This window comes from Oncorhynchus keta, chromosome 13 (genome assembly GCF_023373465.1).
Source record: "Oncorhynchus keta strain PuntledgeMale-10-30-2019 chromosome 13, Oket_V2, whole genome shotgun sequence".
NCBI lineage: Eukaryota > Metazoa > Chordata > Actinopteri > Salmoniformes > Salmonidae > Oncorhynchus > Oncorhynchus keta.
Genome location: NC_068433.1, coordinates 7,096,336 through 7,119,671, shown reverse-complemented (window position 1 = coordinate 7,119,671; position 23,336 = coordinate 7,096,336). Strand labels below are relative to the sequence as shown.

General features: G+C 44.6%; 1 protein-coding gene across 1 annotated transcript in view; it reads left to right on the top strand.

Moving 5' to 3' along the window:
• Positions 1–55: 55 nt before the first annotated feature.
• Positions 56–23,336, top strand: part of LOC118392683 (uncharacterized) — a 32,232-nt gene continuing 8,951 nt past the window's right edge. The window contains exons 1-21 of the mRNA XM_052459278.1: positions 56–1,934; positions 2,158–2,214; positions 2,387–2,506; positions 2,968–3,039; positions 3,127–3,219; positions 3,353–3,665; positions 3,750–3,949; positions 4,130–4,554; positions 5,097–5,251; positions 7,236–7,453; positions 10,947–11,086; positions 11,248–11,358; positions 11,573–11,734; positions 11,961–12,084; positions 12,330–12,533; positions 14,893–15,240; positions 16,535–17,061; positions 17,217–17,356; positions 17,516–17,644; positions 17,761–18,095; positions 18,202–18,335. Of these exons, the coding sequence (XP_052315238.1) occupies positions 1,851–1,934; positions 2,158–2,214; positions 2,387–2,506; positions 2,968–3,039; positions 3,127–3,219; positions 3,353–3,665; positions 3,750–3,949; positions 4,130–4,554; positions 5,097–5,251; positions 7,236–7,453; positions 10,947–11,086; positions 11,248–11,358; positions 11,573–11,734; positions 11,961–12,084; positions 12,330–12,533; positions 14,893–15,240; positions 16,535–17,061; positions 17,217–17,356; positions 17,516–17,644; positions 17,761–18,095; positions 18,202–18,335 (4,091 nt within the window). The 5' untranslated portion in view covers positions 56–1,850. The remainder of the gene's footprint in view (positions 1,935–2,157; positions 2,215–2,386; positions 2,507–2,967; positions 3,040–3,126; positions 3,220–3,352; positions 3,666–3,749; positions 3,950–4,129; positions 4,555–5,096; positions 5,252–7,235; positions 7,454–10,946; positions 11,087–11,247; positions 11,359–11,572; positions 11,735–11,960; positions 12,085–12,329; positions 12,534–14,892; positions 15,241–16,534; positions 17,062–17,216; positions 17,357–17,515; positions 17,645–17,760; positions 18,096–18,201; positions 18,336–23,336) is intronic.

The window sequence follows — 23,336 nt, the reverse complement described above, 5'->3', positions numbered from 1 at the left end:
CTTGTTGCCACTAGCACCCGTGTTGCCACTAGCACCCTTGTTGCCACTAGCACCCTTGTTGCCACTAGCACCCTTGTTGCCACTAGCACCCTTGTTGCCACTAGCACCCTTGTTGCCACTAGCACCCTTGTTGCCACTAGCACCCTTGTTGCCACTAGCACCCTTGTTGCCACTAGCACCCTTGTTGCCAATAGCACCCTTGTTGCCAATAGCACTCTTGTTCATCATTTTAATTTCTCTCCTTTCTTGCATCTTCAACTTGTTGAACATGACACTCCAGCATGTAAGTACAATGGAAAAACTACATATTTCCCAATATACATTAAAAAACATGCCCCATCTGAGCTTACTGTGATTTCTAAATGCTTTTCTCTATATTATCGTTTTTCAGTTGAGCAGAACAGGCGGTAAAGAGGAAGACTAGAATGCCGTGGAGGAGGTGGAGAGGTCTCTGGTACTGCTTTTACCAGGAAGTGAAGTCTCCCGACCTCACTCAGATCACCTGACCTGACCTGGCCGCTGCTCCGTAGACTCCTTCCAGTCTGCCCCAAGACACCACACCCAAGATGGCCGCTTTTTCGCTCCAAGGGAAGACTGGGTCCTCTACACCTGAACACAATCAATAGTTGTCAAAGCTGTCGTTTTGAGAGGGCGTCACACATACAGGTGGTTTAGTGTCATATCGGAAGGAGTTTAAAATGTGGCTTTTTTTATTTTTTTATTAACTGTTTTCATTTGCTTGGATGAGACCCCAAATGTGTGACTCATTTTGGTTTTAACGGTGGTGATGACGGTGGATTGCAGTGTGAGCTGCATTGAAACAACGAAAGCTTGTACGGGTGTGTGCTAGTATTTGTGCCGTCGGAATAGGTCGAGGTGAGTGAATGGTGACGGGGTGGCAGTGTCGTCTGTTTTCACTAGTACTGTATGCTTGTCAAAGTGGAATGATCTGGACCTCTTGTTACCATGAGCCAGACTTCCACGTACTGTCATCACTGCCAGGGAATTGAAAATCTGTCCACTTTGAGACCGGTTCAGTTGCTAGGCATCAGAGCTGTAAAACGTGCTTTACCAGGACTGTCAACGTATGGCTGTGTGACTTTAGGATCCTCAGTGTATCTGATGTACAGTGGTGTGGAACATAAACTCAACATGTTATGAAGGACACGACTGAATATGTGATACTGTGTCCCTTTCATTTAGAGAAGTGCTGGAGAAACTTTTTTTTTTTTTTTTTTAATAAAAAAAAATGATTATTACGATATTGTTCTTATATTTATTTTTAGCTTGTCCATGTTTCCCAACTAAAAATACACTGGCATAATGTAGTGTATTTTATGTTCTGTTGTCGTTTTGATAAAGGGAAAAAACACAGGGAAACGGCCTAATGTGAATACCAAATACTTTATCCCCTTGCACCAGTTTTGTGGGGGTATGATATTTGGTTCCCATGGCGATGTATCTGAATAGTATCTAGAGTGTAGAAAACATAGTAATGAATAGGAGGCCCGCCTGAAGCTTATTTTTCTACGTCATTAAAGCTATGTCCGAAAATAAACTTTACTTTCGAATATCCCGACGCATTCTTAAACCGAGGTGTAAGTAAAGAACTGTTAACTGTCCGTTTATTATGCGTTTATACGCACCGGGTCAGTGCGTCGCAGTTGGCTTACTATTAGTGGAACATGAACCATCACTCGGAACTCCGCCCTGGACAACACTAATTGCCAAAGGAGTTGTCACTTCTCCAAACACAGTGGAACAGATGAAACTGTCAGCGTTGAATTGTGAATGTGGATGGTGAGCCATTGAAGCTTCGAGCGGGATAAGAAATAAATGCGCGACAGCCAATGAAGATGGGTGATTCTATCCAAGAATTAAGAACAATGTGGACTTCTAATAACGGAATTGTCCCCAAAAAGAAGACAAGGAGAGTAAGTCCCCAACTATTTCGTTATTCCTGTGTGCGCTAATTTGCAATTATGGACACCTTGTAGCTTTCGTAAAAATGTGAACTAATTTTATAACTTTTTTTTTCTCACACCTTGTAGCTTTCATATTAAATTAACATGACTTACTATAACTGAACATAAATGTGTACCTTTTAATTAAGAGCTTCCTGTAATGTTAGGCTACAATTTTCCATTTTGTTCATAGGTGAAAGAAGTTGTAATATTTCCACTAATTTCCAATGGCTCTACTTCACTGCGTCGGGTGAGTTTAGGTGCCCCAGCTAGTCTCATAATATTCCATTTAAGATTATCTGCTCTCTTATCACCCAATTTGAGGGTTCAATGGTTCTACATAAGTCGTTTACATTGATTTTTATAACCGTTATTAGTATCAGTTCACCCGGTGTTCCTTTCTCATTGGTAATGCGTCATAGCATCAGGACGGCAAAAACAAGAGAGCGACCATTCCCACGTTCCAAAGACTCCAGGAGATGTTCTTTTCCGACTGTCGATCCGACCATGCCATTCTAGCGAAAAAGATTAGGTCCAATAAGGTAAGGTAATTGATCCACGTGACGCGTGTTTAAACAATGTGTGGGTCTAATTCTGAATGCTGATTTGTTAAAATGGCATTTCAACCGTTGTCTATTCCACAAATTACCACCAGATAACTCTATGATGTTAAAATGCCTATTTATTCTGTTCCATCTGACTGAGCAATCCACCATCTCATCAGCTCAGCCAGGCAATTTATAAACTTGATCTCCACTATAAAAAGCATCTAGACATTATCTCACATTTCTTTTAGACATTTAGTTTTCAACAGAGGTGATTTGTATAAACCTGCTGTCTGTCTCTCCGACATTTGCAACATTGTTTCAATATTTAAATTCGATCTCCAGCTGTCCCATAGTAATGAACATGTCGGGAGGAGACAGACAGGGCAGCGTTTCTCAGCCTGTCAATGTATAGTCCATCCATGTGTTGCTTACTGTAGTCTGTATTCATATTGTAGAGAGCAGACAGGACTATTCCTTTGACCAAAGTCAGCGACGAGTCAGAGTCCCAGATAACAGCTCACCTCAGAGTAAGTCGTCTGCACACCTCTGGACGCCTTGTGTTTTCCCGTGTTCTATCTAATTATTCATGTTGTAACTCCACACATTCTTCTCAGTATCAATTTCTGCAGCGCCATGTAAAGTCGTATGGACGAAGGACACCGTCAGAGGAGAACGTGCTGCATCTGCAGAACACATATTTATTCAAGGTGACGAGGACCAAGCAACTCCTTGCTGATTCATCCTTCCTGAGCTGATAATGGAGGGAAAAAAAACCTGATCCCATTCTTAATTTATTTTGGGCTTTTCTTTCTCCTTTTTACATTTGTGTTTTTTTTTTAGGACAAAGCAGCTTTCAAAGCCTTAACAGACGGAGGACTTGATGACACTGAGGATACTGCTCCTCAAAACCCGCTGCAGAGTTTGGTGGCACTGGAAGAAGAGGAAGAGGACCGTGATTGTGTAAACCGGGATGTCACCACATGGGCTGAAAGTGTTCCCGAAATTGTCAAATGTCTATTGGCTGGATCTTCTAATGGTGTTGTCAAGACAACAGGAGGTGACCCTCATTCATTAGGTCTCACAGTTATAACAGATCACCTGGAACGTGCCAAGAAGAGGAGATTCATGATCTACATATGTGGTGGATATAAAGGTGAGCGTGCACGTGAGAGCGTGAGCGTGCACGTGTGCTTGTCTCTATGTGTGTCAACCATAATCCCCCCCCCCCCACACACAGACACGGTGGCAGAGAGGAGTGCGTTGATGGAGACTGTGTTCCCTCGTCTGTACCTCTACTGCAAACAGAGGGGCTATGACTTCAGGATGGTGGACCTGCGCTTGGGCGTGGGAGACCCTGTGTCGGATAGACACGACACGGCAGAGCTGCACGTGGAGGCCCTCGCACAGTGTCAGGAAACACTGGGGCCAAACTTCATAGTGAGATATCTCTCTAGTTTAATTTGTTTCTATTCAAATGATTTCTCTCTTCCTTTTTTTTATCTTTCTTTTCACTGATCTCTTATCCAACATATCGTCCCACACGTTTACGACCCTTCTGCCAGTCACTAGCTAAACTCCTGGATTCTTGAAATTATTCATTAGTGTTTTATTTTATAGTTATTCCTTGGTCAAAAGTACGAGGTCCAGACCCTGCCCAGCACTATCTCCAGAGAGGTGTTTGAGGCCATCGTGAACGTGGTGGAGAGAGACAGACAGAAGATGTCCAAGAAAAAACACCCCAAGATGGACGACGTCATCAGTGATTCCAAGTCTAATATCGCCACAGGAAGTGACACGGGCAGCTTTGTTGTTCCGGAACACAACAACAATCATGATTCAGGAGATCCAGCTCCAAAATCTGGGTTAATGAGCGATGAGATTTGCGTATCCCGTAATTCCCTCTCTGACGCAGATGAGACGCGGATAAGTCCTGCGGTCACCAGGTGTTGGGCAGACTTCGACCGGGATCTGATCCTACTCCAGACGTGGTACAGACTAGATGAGAACTGTGATCCTCCTGTGTACCGTCTACTCCCTGTGAGGTAAGATATACAATTACACTGTTGCTCTTATTGCTATGCCTGATTTCAAAGTCTGAGAGATTGTCACAAGCTTTGGCCATGACACATTGATGTCAACTTTTATTTGTATTTCGTAAAGTACTTTTTTTGCGGGTTTTGTTGCATAGTATCCTACTTGTTTGTTTTATGAATTGTCGAACTGTCCATCACAAGGACCACTAGTATAGTTTCTTATTTGAAGCTTGTGTAACTTGCTAAACTAGTTACCAACGACCATTGGGAATCCAAAACCCAACTGGCGTATGAAATGCTTTGTTTGGTTTCCATGGCTCTTGCCCCTAGGCCATGTGTTGTTATGAAAGTGATTGTTTGAGGGTATTTAAAATTAGCCAGACAAACCGTAAGGGAATTGATCTCTCACAGTACAATGACCCTCCCGCTCAGCTTTTTTTTTTTCATTCCATTCACACGTCTCTTAAATCACTTCACCATATTATTGGATTGTCGTTAGGTCTCCTTAGTCAATCCTCTTGAAATGACCTAGTTCCTGTATGTGTTGGTAGCACCCAACAGCCTGACTTCCTGAGTAGAGATGGCCAGCGCAGGAGGCAGGCGAGGAAGGCGTGGCAAGCTACATGCTTGCACCTGTGGGGGGTGCTACAGAGGAGTGGGACAGAGGCTCTGGGGGAGGAGGGGACATCGCACCTCCTCAGGACAGGTTTGTAATGGGGTGTATGGGGGGGGGGTGGATCAGGTTATTTCCCTCTTACAGGAAGTGTACAGGGGGGATCAGGTTATTTCCCTCTTACAGGAAGTGTACAGGGGGGATCAGGTTATTTCCCTCTTACAGGAAGTGTACAGGGGGATCAGGTTACTCATCCCTGACCGCTGGCTGTCCCTTCCGTCTTCAAGAGAGCGAAGTTGCACCCCTTCTGGATCCCTCCGATGTCAACAACTACAGACCAGTATCCCTTCTTTCTTTTCTCTCCAAAAACGTCCTTGGCCAGCTCTCCCGCTATCTCTCTCAGAATAACCTTCTTGATCCAAATCAGTCAGGTTTCAAGACTAGTCATTCAACTGAGACTGCTCTTCTCTGTATCACGGAGGCGCTCTGCACTGCTAAAGCTAACTCTCTCTCCTCTGCTCTCATCCTTCTAGACCTATCGGCTGCCTTCGATACTGTGAACCATCAGATCCTCCTCTCCACCCTCTCCGAGTTGGGCATCTGTTGTCAATTGCATCCTACCTGACAGGTCGCTCCTACCAGGTGGCGTGGGGGAATCTGTCTCCTCACCACGCGCTCTCACCACTGGTGTCCCCCAGGGCTCTGTTCTAGGCCCTCTCCTATTCTCGCTATACACCAAGTCACTTGGCTCTGTCATAACCTCACATGGTCTCTCCTATCATTGCTATGCAGATTCATGACACACAATTAATCTTCTCCTTTCCCCCTTCTGATGACCAGGTGGATATCGCATCTCTGCATGTCTGGCAGACATATCAGTGTGGATGACGGATCACCACCTCAAGCTGAACCTCGGCAAGACGGAGCTGCTCTTCCTCCCGGGAAGGACTGCCCGTTCCATGATCTCGCCATCACGGTTGACAACTCCATTGTGTCCTCCTCCCAGAGCGCTAAGAACCTTGGCGTGATCCTGGACAACACCCTGTCGTTCTCAATTAACATCAAGGCGGTGGCCCGTTCCTGTAGGTTCATGCTCTACAACACAGACACGACCCTGCCTCACACAGGAAGCGGCGCAGGTCCTAATCCAGGCACTTGTCATCTCCCGTCTGATTACTGACTCGCTGTTGGCTGGGCTCCTGCCTGTGCCATTAAACCCCTACAACTCATCCAGAACAGCCCGTCTGGTGTTCAACCTTCCCAAGTTCTCTCACGTCACCCCGCTCCTCCGCTCTCTCCACTGGCTTCCAGTTGAAGTGGCATCCGCTACAAGACCATGGTGCTTGCCTACGGAGCTGTGAGGGGAACGGCACCTCAGTACCTCCAGGTTCTGATCAGGCCCTACACCCAAACAAGGGCACTGCGTTCATCCACCTCTGGCCTGCTCGCCTCCCTACCACTGAGGAAGTACAGTTCCCGCTCAGCCCAGTCAAAACTGTTCGCTGCTCTGGCCCCAATGGTGGAACACACTCCCTCACGACGCCAGGACAGGAGTCAATCACCACCTTCCGGAGACACCTGAAACCCCACCTCTTTAAGGAATACCTAGGATAGGATAAAGTAATCCTTCTCACCCCCCTTAAAAGATTTAGATGCACTATTGTAAAGTGGCTGTTCCACTGGATGTCATAAGGTGAATGCACCAATTTGTAAGTCGCTCTGGATAAGAGCGTCTGCTAAATGACGTAAATGTAAATGTAAATTTCCCTCTTACAGGAAGTATACAGGGGGATCAGGTTATTTTCTTACAGGAAGTGTACAGGGGGGATCAGGTTATTTCCCTCTTACAGGAAGTGTACAGGGGGATCAGGTTATTTCCCTCTTACAGGAAGTGTACAGGGGGGGGGATCAGGTTATATCCCTCTTACAGGAAGTGTACAGGGGGGATCAGGTTATTTCCCTCTTACAGGAAGTGTACAGGGGGGGATCAGGTCATTTCCCTCTTACAGGAAGTGTACAGGAGGTAGTCTACATTGCGTTTAGCCATGTCGGTTTTGACACTTTGCTCCCCACCCAGTTCTAGACTGGGAGGTAGAGCAGGGCCTCCAGTCACTAGGAGACAAGGCCCCTCCAGAGGAACACTGCCACTGCTATAAGAGGGTCATCCCTGACCTCCACTACAGCCTGAGGAATGAACACGCTGCCCACTACATCGACTTGCTGGAAGGTCGACCGCAGGTCAACCACTCTCTGAATGCAGCACACCAGGGCTTCATGGATCGCGTTCACAAAAAGGTAAGTGTGTGTGTGTGTGTGTGTGTGTGTGTGTGTGTGTGTGTGTGTGTGTGTGTGTGTGTGTGTGTGTGTGTGTGTGTGTGTGTGTGTGTGTGTGTGTGTGTGTGTGTGTGTGTGTGTGTGTGTGTGTGTGAGAGCATAAAGGAGAGAGCATGATACAAAGTCCGAATGAAAGCATTCATTTTGTTCCATACTTTCACAGAGTAACACTGCTCATCGATATCTACATTGCAGTGGCGGTCAATCCCGTTTAAGATGAAGGAGGATTTTAATAGTTTTTATGAGCATGGCCTTATTTCAATTGTTTTATATTTTTTTATTTCACCATTATTTAAGCTGTCCAGTTGAGAACAAGATCTAATTTACAACTGCGACCTGGCCAAGATAAAGCAAAGCAGTGCGACACAAACAACAGATTTACACATGATATAAACAAACGTTCAGTCAATAACACAATAGAAAAATCTATATACAGTGTATGCAAATGAGGTAAGATTAGGGAGGTAAGGCAATAAATAGGCCGTAGTGGCGAAATAATTACAATTTAGCAATTAAACACTGGAATGATAGATGTGCAGAAGATGAATGTGCAAGTAGAGATACTGGGGTGCAGAGGAGCAAAACAATAAATAACCATATGGGGATGAGGTAGTTGGATGGGCCATTTATAGATGGGCTATGTACAGGTGCAATGATCTGTAAGCTGCTCTGACAGCCGATGCTTAAAGTTAGTGAGGGAGATATAAGACTCCAGCTTCAGAGATTTTTGCAATTAGTTCCAGTCATTGGCAGCAGAAAACTGGAAGGAGAGGCGGCCAAAGGAGGAGTTGGCTTTGGGGATGACCAGTGAAATATACCTAAAGGAGTGTGTGCTATGGGTGGGTGCTGCTATGGTGACCAGTGATCTGAGATAAGGTGGGGCTTTTCCTAGCAAAGACTTATAGATGACCTGGAGCCAGTGGTTTTGGCGACGAATATGAAGCGAGGGCCAGGCAACGAGAGCATACAGGTCGCAGTGGTGGGTAGTATATGGGCCTTTGGTGACTAAACGGATGGCACTGTGATAGACTACATCCAATTTGCAGAGTAGAGCGTTGGAGGCTATTTTGTAAATGACATCGCCAAAGTCAAGGATCGGTAGGATAGTCAGTTGTACGAGGTTATGTTTGGCAGCATGAGTGAAGGGGGCTTTGTTGCAAAATAGGAAGCCAATTCTAGATTTAATTTTGGATTGGAGATGCTTAATGTGAGTCTGGAAGGAGAGTTTACAGTCTAACCAGACAGCTAGGTATTTGTAGTTGTCCACATATTCTAAGTCAGAACCGTCCAGAGTAGTGATGCTAGATGGGTGGGTGGGTGCGGGCAGCGATCGTTTGAAGAGCATGCATTTAGTTTTCCCTGCGTTTAAGAGCAGTTGGAGGCCATGGAAGGAGTGTTGTATGGCATTGAAGCTCGTTTGGAGGTTTATGAACACAGTGTCCAAAGAAGGGCCAGAAATATACAGAATGGTGTCGTCTGTGTAGAGGTGGATCAGAGACTCACCAACAGCAAGACCGACATCATTGTGTCCGAGAATTGAACCCTGTGGCACTAGACTGCCAGAGGTCCGGACAACAGGCCCTCGATTTGACACACTGAACTCTGTCAGTAGTTGGAACCAGGCAGGCAGTCATTTGAGAAACCAAGGCTGTTGAGTTTGCCAATAAGAATGTGGTGATTGACAACAGCTTTGTCCAGGTGATGAAAGCCAATATTGTATTTTATCCCGTTTAGGACCTTGAGTGTGGCTGAGGTTGCATCCAGCCCATGACCCATGGACCCATGACCCATGCTCGGAAACTAGATTGCATAGTGGAGAAGGTACAGTTTGCCAGCCGTAGAAAAATTCTTATTGAAATTCTCGATTATCGTAGACAGTGTTTCCTAGCCTCAGTGCAGTGGGCAGCTGGGAGGAGGTGCTCTTATTCTCCATGGACTTTACAGTGTCCCAGAACTTTTTGGAGTTTGTGCTACTGGATGCAAAATTCTACTACGGCATATTGGATGATTGTCGTTCATATTCCATTCACCCAGTTCAATGTAACATCATCAGGTTTAGGCTACTACATGATACTTGAATTTGTCCTATACCCATCCAATGATGGTTGCTACAACCTAGCCTACGAGTTAGTTTACAACATAGGTGCACAGCTCAGGTCGAGAGAAACATTTTAGTAATCAAGGAGGCCGACAGTGACACATTTAATACTGCCTTGCACACAGTTGCCTGCTTCTAGCTGATCTAGTGTGTAGTCATTAGACCAACAGTTGCAAACAAGAGTTTATAGTTGGACAAATTCAGGTACGTTTATCCCCGTTTGCTTCTGTTTAAGATACGTTTTGCAACATAATCGGCGAAATGAATACACCCCTGATTACATGCAAACACACTTCACTTTCATAGCAGCCACATACAAACCGCATGATCACTTTGCTCGTTGTATTCCTTCTCGCATCTACACGCTCTCCTCGCCTCAACTTTTCCCTTCGCTTGTGGACTTCAGTGCACAACACATCAGCTGTCTGTGACCAGGCGAGAAAAAACCTTTCCAAGCCAAACTGCTACACACAGCCTACATTGTTGTCACCGTATTAACGTCATAGTCAACAAAACTAGTAGAACTAGCGCGTTAGTAAACCCGCTACAATCACGCAGTACATTGTACAGTCAGCAAACAGTTTAGCAGTTACACCGGAAGGCCCCAGTGGCAATAAATCAATAGAAACCAAAAGCTTACCTTGACTTGGAAGAGTTCCAGTATTGGATAACCATAGCCTGTTAGCTAACATAGCATCGTTCTCTGTTTGGTGTTTGCATAGACTAAACTAGCTAGCTACATTCGCTCGCTAAGTAAGTGAAAGTGAGCTATAGCTAGCTCTCTCTTGCTCTCTCTCTCCCTCCCGCTCTTGCTTCTTATTCATTTTTGAAGAAATAATTTTGTTCAAAACTGTTCAACTATTGTCTTTCTCTCTTTGAGTCAACTACTCACCAAATGTTATGCACTGCAGTGCTAGCTAGCTGTAGCTTATGCTTTCAGTACTAGATTAATTCTCTGATCCTTAGATTGGGTGGACAGCATGTCAGTTCATGCTGTAAGAGCTCTGATAGGTTAGAGGATGTCCTCCTGAAGTTGTCATAATTACTGTGTAAGTCTATGGAAAGAGGCGAGAACCATGAACCTCCTAGGTTGTGTATTGAAGTCAATGGAACCAGAGGAGCACGGAAGCTAGCTGTCCTCCAGCTACACCATGGTGCTACTGTAGACTTGTATAGCAAAACAGTGTGTTTTAATCAATTATTTGGTGACGTGAATTTACTTAGGATAATTTTATCTAAAAAGCATAACTTTGAAAATGTTTCACAATTTTTATTTTATTCACTGAGGAAGATGGTTCTCCCCTTCCTCCTTCGAGGAGCCTCCACTGACACATTGCCCTTTCGTCCCTCATTAAGTTGCGCCACACCAACATCTATGAGCGTAACGTGGACTGGGGAAGGAAGGGCCTGAACCCCAAACATAACCGATCCCAACAGTTCTACACAGAACACATCTCCTCTCACTTCCAGAGGACTGTCATCAACTCTCTGAACAAGTGAGAGAGAAATAAATAAATGCATAACACCTGTCATAAAGTATATTGGAACTATACAACACGGTTACATGTATATCTGTCATTATGTTGGCCCTCCAATATTATTGCGTAACACTCAACTGATGGCATAAATGTTGAGTTGGGCTGTCCCCCTACTCCAGAGTCACGAAGGGGAACAAAGCCAAAGGCTCCTTTGACATCAGACGGAGAGAAGCATCTAGAATGAGGATACAGGAGGAGATCCATCGCCATGTTAACCACGGACACACTCTGTAAGTCTCTGGTTTGGTGTTCTTCGATTTAGAATGGCCACCTGCATGCCTCTAAGTTGCCTGGTTTCAGATACTGTATGTTTGTGCCAACTCCTATGGTCCAATTGTCATTGCCAGATATGGCACCATACGAGCTGGCAAGAGAACGCAAACGGATCTCAAACCAGGCTAGCTTCAAAGTGGTTCGATATCCTCATGACTAGTCTCTCTCCAGGGAAAATCACCATGTGTTGAGAGATGGCTTCCTGGGTGAGATGAGGAGGGCCGTGGAGGAAGGGTCTTCTCTCAGACCTATCCTCCTACTGGGTCCCCCTGGCTGGGGCAAGAGCACCACCATGGCCAGACTGGCACATCTCGCCCCCTCCTGGATTACTGGGTGAGGCGTGGCTCCATGACATCAATGGGAAATGTTTGGGAAATGTTAAGGTATGATGCACTTATTTCAGTTTAAGAATACGATATGATCCCTAAGTCGAGAATTGGAAGCGCTCTCTGGAATCCATACTGCTTGGTGATAAGCAAACCGTACTATTCCTGTGACCGAGTGTATATGAAGGACTCTGCAGTGCTCACAAACTGGACTTGCATGTTCTCCCTCTCAGAGCTGTGAAGGTGCTGGTGTGTTTCGTGGGCCTGACGGGGGAGAGCAGCAATGTGCGTCTGGTTCTCCAGAACCTATGTGTTCAGCTGGCTGAGACCTACAGCCATCACACTGAACTCTCGGAGGTAGCTACCTCTATACCTATCTATCATCTTATTCCAACCAATGCAATTCCCATATAGAAGAGTACGAGTGCTGTCTTGATAGAATAGATAAGAAGGTAAAGGGATACTTCACCCCCCGAAACCACTTTTTGTCATTTTATACCACAAAAGTTATGTCCTTAGACCAAAAAATAGGTACAAACATGAAAACACATTGAATACAAACACTAAATGACCAATATAATTCTGTGTCCCATTCAACCCAGGGTCTCCCTCATTTGGTGAATGAGTTCCACTCCCTTCTTGGTCAGGTGAGGGGGGACAGCCCCGTAATCCTTGTGCTGGATGGGATAGATGCTCTCTCCGAGGAGCACGGAGCAGACCTCTCCTGGCTGTCTACACCTCTCCCCCTACACGTCCACCTCATCCTGTCTGCCACCACAGACTCTGCCTGCGCCCACACCCTGCAGGTCAGGACAGGTTGACAAAAGATACGGTACAACAGTGTTTATCCTACCATTACTTAGGAGTTCCCACCTATATCCCGTGTCACTTTCCAATCTGGAGGAACGCTGGTGTACAAATCGAATCAAATTTTATTTTTTGTGCATCTGTAGAAGTTTGTGAGTGCTTTTGGTGACAGGTGAGAGAGGAGGTTAGGGGAGCGAGGAGAGGAAAGTGACAGGTGAGAGAGGAGGTTAGGGGAGCGAGGAGAGGAGAGTGACAGGTGAGAGAGGAGGTTAGGGGAGCGAGGAGAGGAGAGTGACAGGTGAGAGAGGAGGTTAGGGGAGCGAGGAGAGGAGAGTGACAGGTGAGAGAGGAGGTTAGGGGAGCGAGGAGAGGAGAGTGACAGGTGAGAGAGGAGGTTAGGGGAGCGAGGAGAGGAGAGTGACAGGTGAGAGAGGAGGTTAGGGAGCGAGGAGAGGAGAGTGACAGGTGAGAGAGGAGGTTAGGGGAGCGAGGAGAGGAGAGTGACAGGTGAGAGAGGAGGTTAGGGGAGCGAGGAGAGGAGAGTGACAGGTGAGAGAGGAGGTTAGGGGAGCGAGGAGAGGAGAGTGACAGGTGAGAGAGGAGGTTAGGGGAGCGAGGAGAGGAGTGAGGTGAGAGAGGAGGTTAGGGGACGAGGAGAGGAGGTGAGGTGAGAGGAGGTTAGGGGAGCGAGGAGAGGAGAGTGACAGGTGAGAGAGGAGGTTAGGGGAGCGAGGAGAGGAGAGTGACAGGTGAGAGAGGAGGTTAGGGGAGCGAGGAGAGGAGAGTGACAGGTGAGAGAGGAGGTTAGGGGAGCGAGGAGAGGAGAGTGACAGGTGAGAGAGGAGGTTAGGGGAGCGAGGAGAGGAGAGTGACAGGTGAGAGGAGGTTAGGGGAGCGAGGGGAGAGGAGAGTGACAGGTGAGAGAGGAGGTTAGGGGAGCGAGGAGAGGGAGAGTGACAGGTGAGAGAGGAGGTTAGGGGAGCGAGGAGAGGAGAGTGACAGGTGAGAGAGGAGGTTAGGGGAGCGAGGAGAGGAGAGTGACAGGTGGAGGAGGTTAGGGGAGCGAGGAGAGGAGAGTGAGAGAGAGGAGGTTAGGGGAGCGAGGAGAGGAGAGTGACAGGTGAGAGAGGAGGAGGGGAGCGAGGAGAGGAGAGTGACAGGTGAGAGAGGAGGTTAGGGGAGCGAGGAGAGGAGAGTGACAGGTGAGAGAGGAGGTTAGGGGAGCGAGGAGAGGAGAGTGACAGGTGAGAGAGGAGGTTAGGGGAGCGGGAGAGGAGAGTGACAGGTGAGAGAGGAGGTTAGGGGAGCGAGGAGAGGAGAGTGACAGGTGAGAGAGGAGGTTAGGGGAGCGAGGAGAGGAGAGTGACAGGTGAGAGAGGAGGTTAGGGGAGCGAGGAGAGGAGAGTGACAGGTGAGAGAGGAGGTTAGGGGAGCGAGGAGAGGAGAGTGACAGGTGAGAGAGGAGGTTAGGGGAGCGAGGAGAGGAGAGTGACAGGTGAGAGAGGAGGTTAGGGGAGCGAGGAGAGGAGAGTGACAGGTGAGAGAGGAGGTTAGGGGAGCGAGGAGAGGAGAGTGACAGGTGAGAGAGGAGGTTAGGGGAGCGAGGAGAGGAGAGTGACAGGTGAGAGAGGAGGTTAGGGGAGCGAGGAGAGGAGAGTGACAGGTGTGCAGGGACTGTGGCAACGGTCGTTAAAATGTTTCAAATACAATGTGTGATAAAATGCAACAGTTGGACAATGGATGAAGATACTCCAAATATTTAGAGTTGTTTAAATTCATCAATTATTTCACATAAACATTGTATCGGCATGGACAAATAATGGCAAAATTCAGGCATTTTGGTGGGAAGTCAGATATTCAATATATTGTCAAATGTCACATTTTCTTTTCTTTATAAAGCAATAGTATATATATATATATATATATATATATATATCAGGTATTTAAAAATATATATTAGGAAAGAGGATCTGTGCCTCATCTTCACTGGGTATATTTGCATAAATTAATATATTAACATAAAGGGGTGGAACAGAACTTCAACCGCCAAACACTTCCTTTGTCTAGGGCCTATCTGTAATCATAAACTGAGCTGTCTAGACTGTCTCATTAATGATTCATTACTGTAGTTGTCACGTTCTCCTGCATAATTCAACAAGTGTGTCAAGAGAAGAATACCCACGCAATTTAAAATAGATTACACCTGCAGTATTTGTACATACTTTACATTGTTTGTGAGATCAGACATAATATAAATATAATCTGAGTGTTCAGGAACATGTTCTATCTAAAACCCTCTGTCATTATGCTAGTATCAAACTGATTATGAAATTCTCAGTTGTTCCCTTCCCTATCCAGAAGTCAGCCCAGCCCACTGTCCTGTCCCTACCACCCCTCAGTCCTGATGACATCACCAAGGCTCTAAAACATAAACTCCAGGCTGACCACCGCAGGCTCCAGGACTGGCAGTGGCAGCTTCTCCTCCAGGCTTGCCTTTCCTGTCCCTCCCCTCTCTACCTGGAGGTTGTCTATGCTGAGTCTGTCCTCTGGAGCTCCTTCTCCCCCCAGGGCAGCCTAGGCCTCCCACCCGACCTGGAAGGGCTCTACGTAGGCCTGCTGGCTTGCTTGGAGAGGACTCACGGGGAGCAGCTGGTGGGACGTGCCGCCGCGGTTATATCGCTCTCCAGAGGTGGCGTCACAGAAGAGGTGGGTGAAACACATTGGTAGTGAAGGAGAATGTAAAGATCTGTGAGCACATGGAATAACAACGGAAATAGAGAGCCAGACCAATCACACAGATGGACATTGTCTTGAATTGTACCTCATGTACTGGGATTTGAAATTCAAATCGGAAATTCTCTTGAGAAAAATAAAGCTATTCTATTCTACATATATTATTATTATTGTTGTTGTTGTTATCATTTCTATTATTATTGTTATTGTTGTTATTATTGTCATGATTGCTATTATTATTATTATTATTAGTTTATTATTATTATAGTTTATTATTATTATAGATATTATTATTATTATAGTTTATTATTATTATAGTTTATTATTATTATTATTATAGTTTATTATTATTATAGATATTATTATTATAGTTATTATTATTATTATAGATATTATTATTATTATAGTTTATTATTATTAATATTATAGTTTATTATTATCATTATTATAGTTATTATTATTATCGTTTATTATTATTATTATTATTATTATTATTATAGTTTATTATTATTATTATAGTTATTATTATTATTATTATTATAGATATTATTATTATTATTATTATTATAGTTATTATTATTATTATTATTATAGTTATTATTATTATTATTATTATTATAGATATTATTATTATTAGTATAGTTGTTATTATTATTATTAGTATAGTTTATTATTATTAATATTATAGTTTATTATTATTATAGTTTATTATTATTATTATAGTTATTATTATAGTTATTATTATTATTATAGTTTATTATTATTATTATAGTTTATTATTATTATTATTATTATAGTTATTATTTTTGTTATAGTTTATTATTATTATTATAGTGTATTATTGTTGTTGTTATTATTGTTGCCGTTATTATTATTTTTATAATTATTTTGTATTATTGTTATTATTATATACATTGAATTATAGTTATTATTATATTTGTTATTATTATATATTTTTTTAATAGTTATTATTATAACTATTCTTATAGTTGTATTTATTATTATAGTTATTATTATTATAGTTATTATTGTTGTTGTTATTATTGTTGCTGTTATTATTAATATCATTGTTTTTATTATTGGTATTATTATATATATTGTATTATAGTTATTATTATATATATCGTATTATAGTTATTATTATATTTATTTTTATAGTTATTATTATTATTATAACTATTCTTATAGTTGTTGTTATTATTATAGTTGCTATTGTAATTATTATTGTTTTTATTATAGTTATTGTTATTATTATTATGATCATTAGGAACTACTGGACCTTCTGGGGAGAGATGGGAAGGTTCTACAGGAAGTATCGCTCTCCCATTCATCCTCCACTTCCTCCTCCAGCCTTCCCAGGGTGCCATGTGTGCTGTGGGCGCGGCTGAGACGAGACCTTGGGGGTCACCTGACGGAGGCGGAGACAGATGGGACGTGGGTCTACCGCTGGACCCACTCTGAGCTGGGTAGGGTGTGTGTGAAACGGTACCTCAAAACGGACGACTCCCGCATGCTTCTACACGCAAACTACGCAGACTACTTCCGGGGTACGGATAGCCCACACAGAAACATATTTCAGCCGCTGGCATGGAAACTGGAGGAGGACTCAACGAAAAGTTATGTGTTTAACCTCAGAAAGCTCCATGGCCTGCCCTACCACCTGGTTCGGTCAGGCCAGATACTGGCCTTCCTGTCTGAGTGTGTGTTTAACTATGAGTTCCTGCTGCACAAGGCCTGGGGTCTGTCTGTGCTCCATGTACAAGAGGACCTGAAGGGCGTCGTGCTGCCAGAGAAGTAGGTTCACTGTTGGATACTTCGTCTGAGTTGCTGTTTTGATTCTGTATGTTTGAGATAAGTGATGTGTGTCCTCTCTCTCTCTCTCTCTGTCTCTCTCTCTCTCTCTCTCTCTTTGTTCCCGCTCTACTCTCACATTTCATTCCCCCCGTCAGGGAGTTGGTAGATATGGAGGTGTTGGCTGCTACTCTGGAGCTCTCCAGGACCGTGCTGCTCCAGGACCCATGCCAGCTAGCCTCCCAGGTTATGGGCCGTCTGGGACAGATAGTTGCTGAAGACCTCCCCGTGGCTCCAGGTACACTTCACCTGCCTTACAATTGTCACTGATGGATCAAGTCTCAAATGGATGAGTTTGAAGTGCCTCCAACACAATAAAACATTTTTTTTAAAGCTTCGATACGAGGTTCCCAACTGTTATGGCCTGCTCTCTGTCGGTGTATTGTGTTCATACCAGGTGACCCACAGAAGTTTAGCTACCTGCATGCCCTGCTGGCCCAGTGTGCCCGTTCCTCTCTGCCAGTCCTGGTGCCCTCCTACAGCTTCCTGGTGCCCCCAGGAGAGATCCCACACACCCTGCTGGCAGGTAAAGAACTATCACAAACGTTAAGACATGATGCATTAAGACATGGTTGTTATGTCATCCTATGCCATTCTAGGTAAATGGCATGATGAATGCCTTTTCCTCTGGCTCTGCTCCAGGCCACACGTCCAAAGTAACGGCCCTGACCAGGGGACAGAGGGGTCTGGTGGCAGCCACCTGCGATGGGGACGGCACCCTGAAGGTGTGGGACCTGGAACTGGGGCGCGCCGTGAGGACTCTGGAGGGGGTGGGGGGCGTGGTGGGCGACTCCCTCACTCTCTGTCTGGAGGACAGGGTCCTGGTGATTCGCATGGGACAGAGTCTGCAGGTCAGAGAGGTGGATTCTGGGAAAGTGATCTACTCCGAGAGTGACTCTCTGGACGTTCCTGTAGTAACCACCACGTGTGACGGACAGCTGCTGGTAGCCTTCTATGATGGAAGTCATCTGGTGAAGGTATTGCAACAGTCCAATATATTATCACGTCAGCATAAGCAACATCAACGCTAATTGTTTATGTTCAGGGCCATGGTGATTAATTGACCTCTCTGTGACCTCTCAGGTGTTCGACCTGGTCTCGTCCTGCTCTCTACTGTGCTGTGTCAACATTACCCTGGACTGTGACCCCATCCATAAAGACCATTCCGTACTGGTCTCCCACAACTCCATCAAAGACTATGTCCTTTTCGCCTACAGGTCAGAGTTGAGTCCTTGATTCAGATCCCTGATAGTCCGTAACAACAGCTTCTGTGACAACAGCTTCCGTAACAACAGCTAGTCCATGACAACAGCTAGTCCGTGACAACAGCTAGTCTGTAACAACAGCTAGTCCGTAACAACAGCTAGTCCGTAATAACAGCTAGTCCGTAACAACAGCTAGTCCGTAACAACAGCTAGTCCGTAACAACAGCTAGTCCGTAACAACAGCTAGTCCGTGACAACAGCTACTATGTTACAACAGCTAGTCCGTAACAACAGCTAGTCCGTGACAACAGCTAGTATGTGACAACAGCTAGTATGTTACAACAGCTAGTCCGTGACAACAGCTAGTATGTGACAACAGCTAGTATGTTACAACAGCTAGTCCGTGACAACAGCTAGTATGTGACAACAGCTAGTCCGTGACAACAGCTAGTCCGTAACAACAGCTAGTCCGTGACAACAGCTAGTATGTTACAACAGCTAGTCCGTGACAACATCTAGTCCGCGACAACATCCAGTATGTTACAACAGCTAGTCCATAACAACAGCTAGTACGTGACAACATCTAGTATGTTACAACAGTTAGTCCGTGACAACATCTAGTATGTTACAACAGTTAGTCCGTGACAACAGCTAGTATGTTACAACAGCTAGTATGTTACAACAGCTAGTCCGTGACAACATCTCGTATGTTACAACAGCTAGTCCGTGACAACATCTCGTATGTTACAACAGCTAGTCCGTGACAACAGCTAGTCCGTAACAACAGCTAGTCCATAACAACAGCTAGTCCATGACAACAGCTAGTCCGTAACAACAGCTAGTCCGTAACAACAGCTAGTCCGTGACAACAGCTAGTATGTTACAACAGCTAGTCCGTGACAACAGCTAGTATGTGACAACAGCTAGTCCGTAACAACAGCTAGTCCGTGACAACAGCTAGTATGTTACAACAGCTAGTATGTTACAACAGCTAGTCCGTGACAACAGCTAGTCCGTGACAACAGCTAGTCCGTAACAACAGCTAGTCCATGTCAACAGCCTCCGTGACAACAGCTAGTCCGTAACAACAGCTTGTCCGTAACAACAGCTAGTCCATGTCAACAGCCTCCGTGACAACAGCTAGTCCGTAACAACAGCTTGTCCGTAACAACAGCTAGTCCGTGACAACAGCTAGTCCGTGACAACAGCTAGTCCGTGACAACAGCTAGTCCGTGACAACAGCTTCCGTGACAACAGCTAGTCCGTGACAACAGCTAGTCCGTGACAACAGCTAGTATGTTACAACAGCTAGTCCGTGACAACAGCTAGTATGTGACAACAGCTAGTCCGTGACAACAGCTAGTCCGTAACAACAGCTAGTCCGTGACAACAGCTAGTATGTTACAACAGCTAGTCCGTGACAACAGCTAGTCCGTGACAACAGCTAGTCCGTAACAACAGCTAGTCCGTGACAACAGCTTCCGTGACAACAGCTAGTCCGTGACAACAGCTAGTCCGTGACAACAGCTAGTCCGTGACAACAGCTAGTCCGTGACAACAGCTTCCGTGACAACAGCTAGTCCGTAACGACAACAGCTAGTCCGTGACAACAGCTAGTCCGTGACAACAGCTAGTCCGTGACAACAGCTAGTCCGTGACAACAGCTAGTCCGTAACTGGTTCACACAAAAAAACTAAACACGAAACAAACCAATTATACACATAGGGAGATTCAAGGACATTGAGACTCAGTGTTTTACTCGCAACCTTGAATATTGAAGAAAAAAAATTCCATGGTCGATAGAGTAAACAATCTTTAGGTTTTTTTTCAGGTTATTCGTGATATTTTGTTTGCTTTCAGTCTTTCTTATTCGTTTTTTTTCGTTTATTTTTCGTTGGGGCTAATGGTGATTTGTCTCTTAGTGCCATAGAGTAATAACCAATTAGTGACAGGTGTCACTTCTCCTGGTCTGGCTCTTAAATAATATCACATGCCCTCATTGTTAACACACTGTGAAATCAGGCGAGCGTAGTACCTTGACAGATTTCACAGGTCCGGTTTGAAAACACTGTTGAATTATTCAAACAGACTACTTCTCAGGTGCCTATTCAAATGTAATCCTGTATATTACGAGAAGCTTTTCACACATAAGCCCCGGTCGAATAGACGGATAACGTCGGACACCAGGATATGTGCACATGACACATGAAACGATACATTCTCCAGGCAGTGTTAAAATCTTAATCTTATTTCATGACTTGATTAAATGGGAGGATGGAGGAGGATGTCGTGGACAATGTGATTGGCTGCTGGAATCCATCCTCTCACACCTGAGTGGTGTAAATGTAAAAGGAATGACAAATTGGGTCGTTGAGGTAGTTAGTAATACAAGCTGTCTGTGGGATGGTTGCAGTATAATGCATTGGGCTTCGGTTTCTGGTGATAACCATCTATATAACCTGCTGCACTGCTGCTTGGATTCCACCTGGCGACCTGTTCACCGTCTGTCCTGTCCTGCCCCCCCCTCCTCTCTCTCCCGAGCGTTCTACCGCACACATGCATTGTTGGGGCGAGTGACTCTGAACTTACAATTTGCTTAGCCACAAGTCGTTATGTACAGTTTAAAATCGGAAGTTTACATACACCTTCAGCCAAATACATTTAAATTCGGGTTTTTCACAATTCCTGACATTTAATCCCAGTAAAAATTCCCATGTCTTAGGTCAGTTAGGATCACCACTTTATTTTAAGAATGTGAAATGTCAGAATAATAGTAGAGATAATTACTATTTATTTCAGCTTTTATTTCTTTCATCACATTCCCAGTGGGTCAGAAGTTGCCTTTAAATTGTTTAACTTGGATCAAACGTTTTGAGTAGTCTTCCACAAGCTTCCCACAATAAATTGGGTGAATTGTGGCCCATTCCTCCTGACAGAGCTGGTGTAACTGAGTCAGGTTTATAGGCCTCCTTGCTCTCACATGCTTTTTCAGTTCTGCCCACAAATGTTCTATAGGATTGAGGTCAGGGCTTTGTGATGGCCACTCCAGTACTTGGACTTTGTTGTCCTGAAGCCATTTTGACATAACTTTGGAAGTATGCTTGGGGGTCACTGTCCATTTGGAAGGCTCATTTGCGACCAAACTTTAACTTCCTGACTGATGTCTTGAGATGTTGCTTCAATATATCCACATAATTTTTCCCCCTCATGATGCCATCTATTTTGTGAAGTGCATCAGACCCTCCTGCAGCAAAGCACCCCCACAACATGATCCTGCCACCCCCGTGCTTCACGGTTGGGATAGTGTTCGGCTGGCAATCCTCCCCCTTTTTCCTCCAAACGTAATGATGGTCATTATGGCCAAACGGTTCTATTTTTGTTTCATCAGACCAGAGGACATTTCTACAAAAAGTACAATCTTTGTCCCCATGTGCAGTTGCAGACCGAAGTCTGGCTTTATTATGGCGGTTTTAGAGCAGTGGCTTCTTCCTTTGCCGAGCGGCCTTTCAGGTAATGTCAATATAGGACTCGTTTTACTGTGGATATAGACACTTTTGTACCTGTTTTCCTCCAGCATCTTCACAAGGTTCTTTGCTGTTGTTCTGGGATTGATTTGCACTTTTCACACCAAAGTACATTCATCTCTAGGAGACAGAATGCTTCCTTCCTGAGGGGTGTGACGGCTGCGTGTTCCCATGGTGTTTATACTTGCGTACTATTGTTTGTACAGATGAACGTGATTCCTCCAGGAGTTTGGAAATTGCTCTCAAGGATGAACCAGACTTGTGGAGGTCTACCATTTTTTTTATGAGGTCTTGGCTGATTTCTTTTGATTTTCCCATGATGTCAAGCAACGAGGCACTGAGTTTGCGGGTAGGCCTTGAAATACATCCACAGGTACACCTACAATTGACTTAAATTGACTCAATTAGCCTATCAGAAGCTTCTAAAGCCATGACATCATTTTCTGGAATTTTCAAAGCTGTTTAAAGGCACAGTCAACTTAGTGTATGTAAACTTCTGACCCACTGGAATTGTGATACAGTGAATTATAAGTGAAATAATCTGTCTGTGAAAAATGACTTGTGTCATGCACAAAGTAGATGTCCTAACCGACTTGCCAAAACTATAGTTTGTTAACAAGAAATGTGTGGAGTGGTTGAAAAACTAGTTTTAATGACTCCAACCTAAGTGCATGTAAACCTCTGACTTCAACTGTATATTTTTTTGTGCTATTTGCCTCATGACTCCTGAATACTTTGTTGACTGCGATCTTTCTTGACCCAACCGTGGGACAGACTATGTTTTGTTCTCAGACTCGGGACTCTGACTATCTATTGGTTACACAGACGTTTGGCCTCCCATTCCATTCTAAACCACCTCTCGTCGGCTCTGTATTCATGTTACCTGATGAAATGGCTGTACAATATGATCATGTTTCCATCTGATGCACATTCAGATGTCATAAATCAGCAGAGCTCTCTCTCCCTGTTCTATGCTGTGCCTTGATTGTCCTGTCACAGGTTAGAGGTCATCATGGAGTGTTATACCTGAGGTTGCCACTAGAGGGCACCATTATGTTTCTAGTGTCCAGGTGAGCCTGATTGGGATTATTGGGTTCACCTAGTTTAGGACTATTTAGGTTCCTCTATGGAACTGGGCCGGTTGCTCAGGTCTCTTGTTTTGTGTTGTGTTGTACTCATGTGCACTTGCTTTGTTTTTTTCCCTGTGAATACGTCTGTTATGTTCTGTTAATTACTGATGTCCCCTTTAAGGATGGAGCGCCCTTGGTCATGCGCAGTGTTGTTCTATGTTATTCTGGTACTGACTCGTTTGAGTAAATGTGAAGCTCCAGTTCAATTGCTTGTATTCAGAGTCTTTCTTATTATATAAATAAGTACTAAGTGTTAAGACACTACAACTTCAGTAAACATTTAGGATTTTCCCTCACCTCTGCCTGCCGCGTTTCTCTGCACCTGGGTCTGAGTTCGTACTAGAGTTATTGTCACAGTT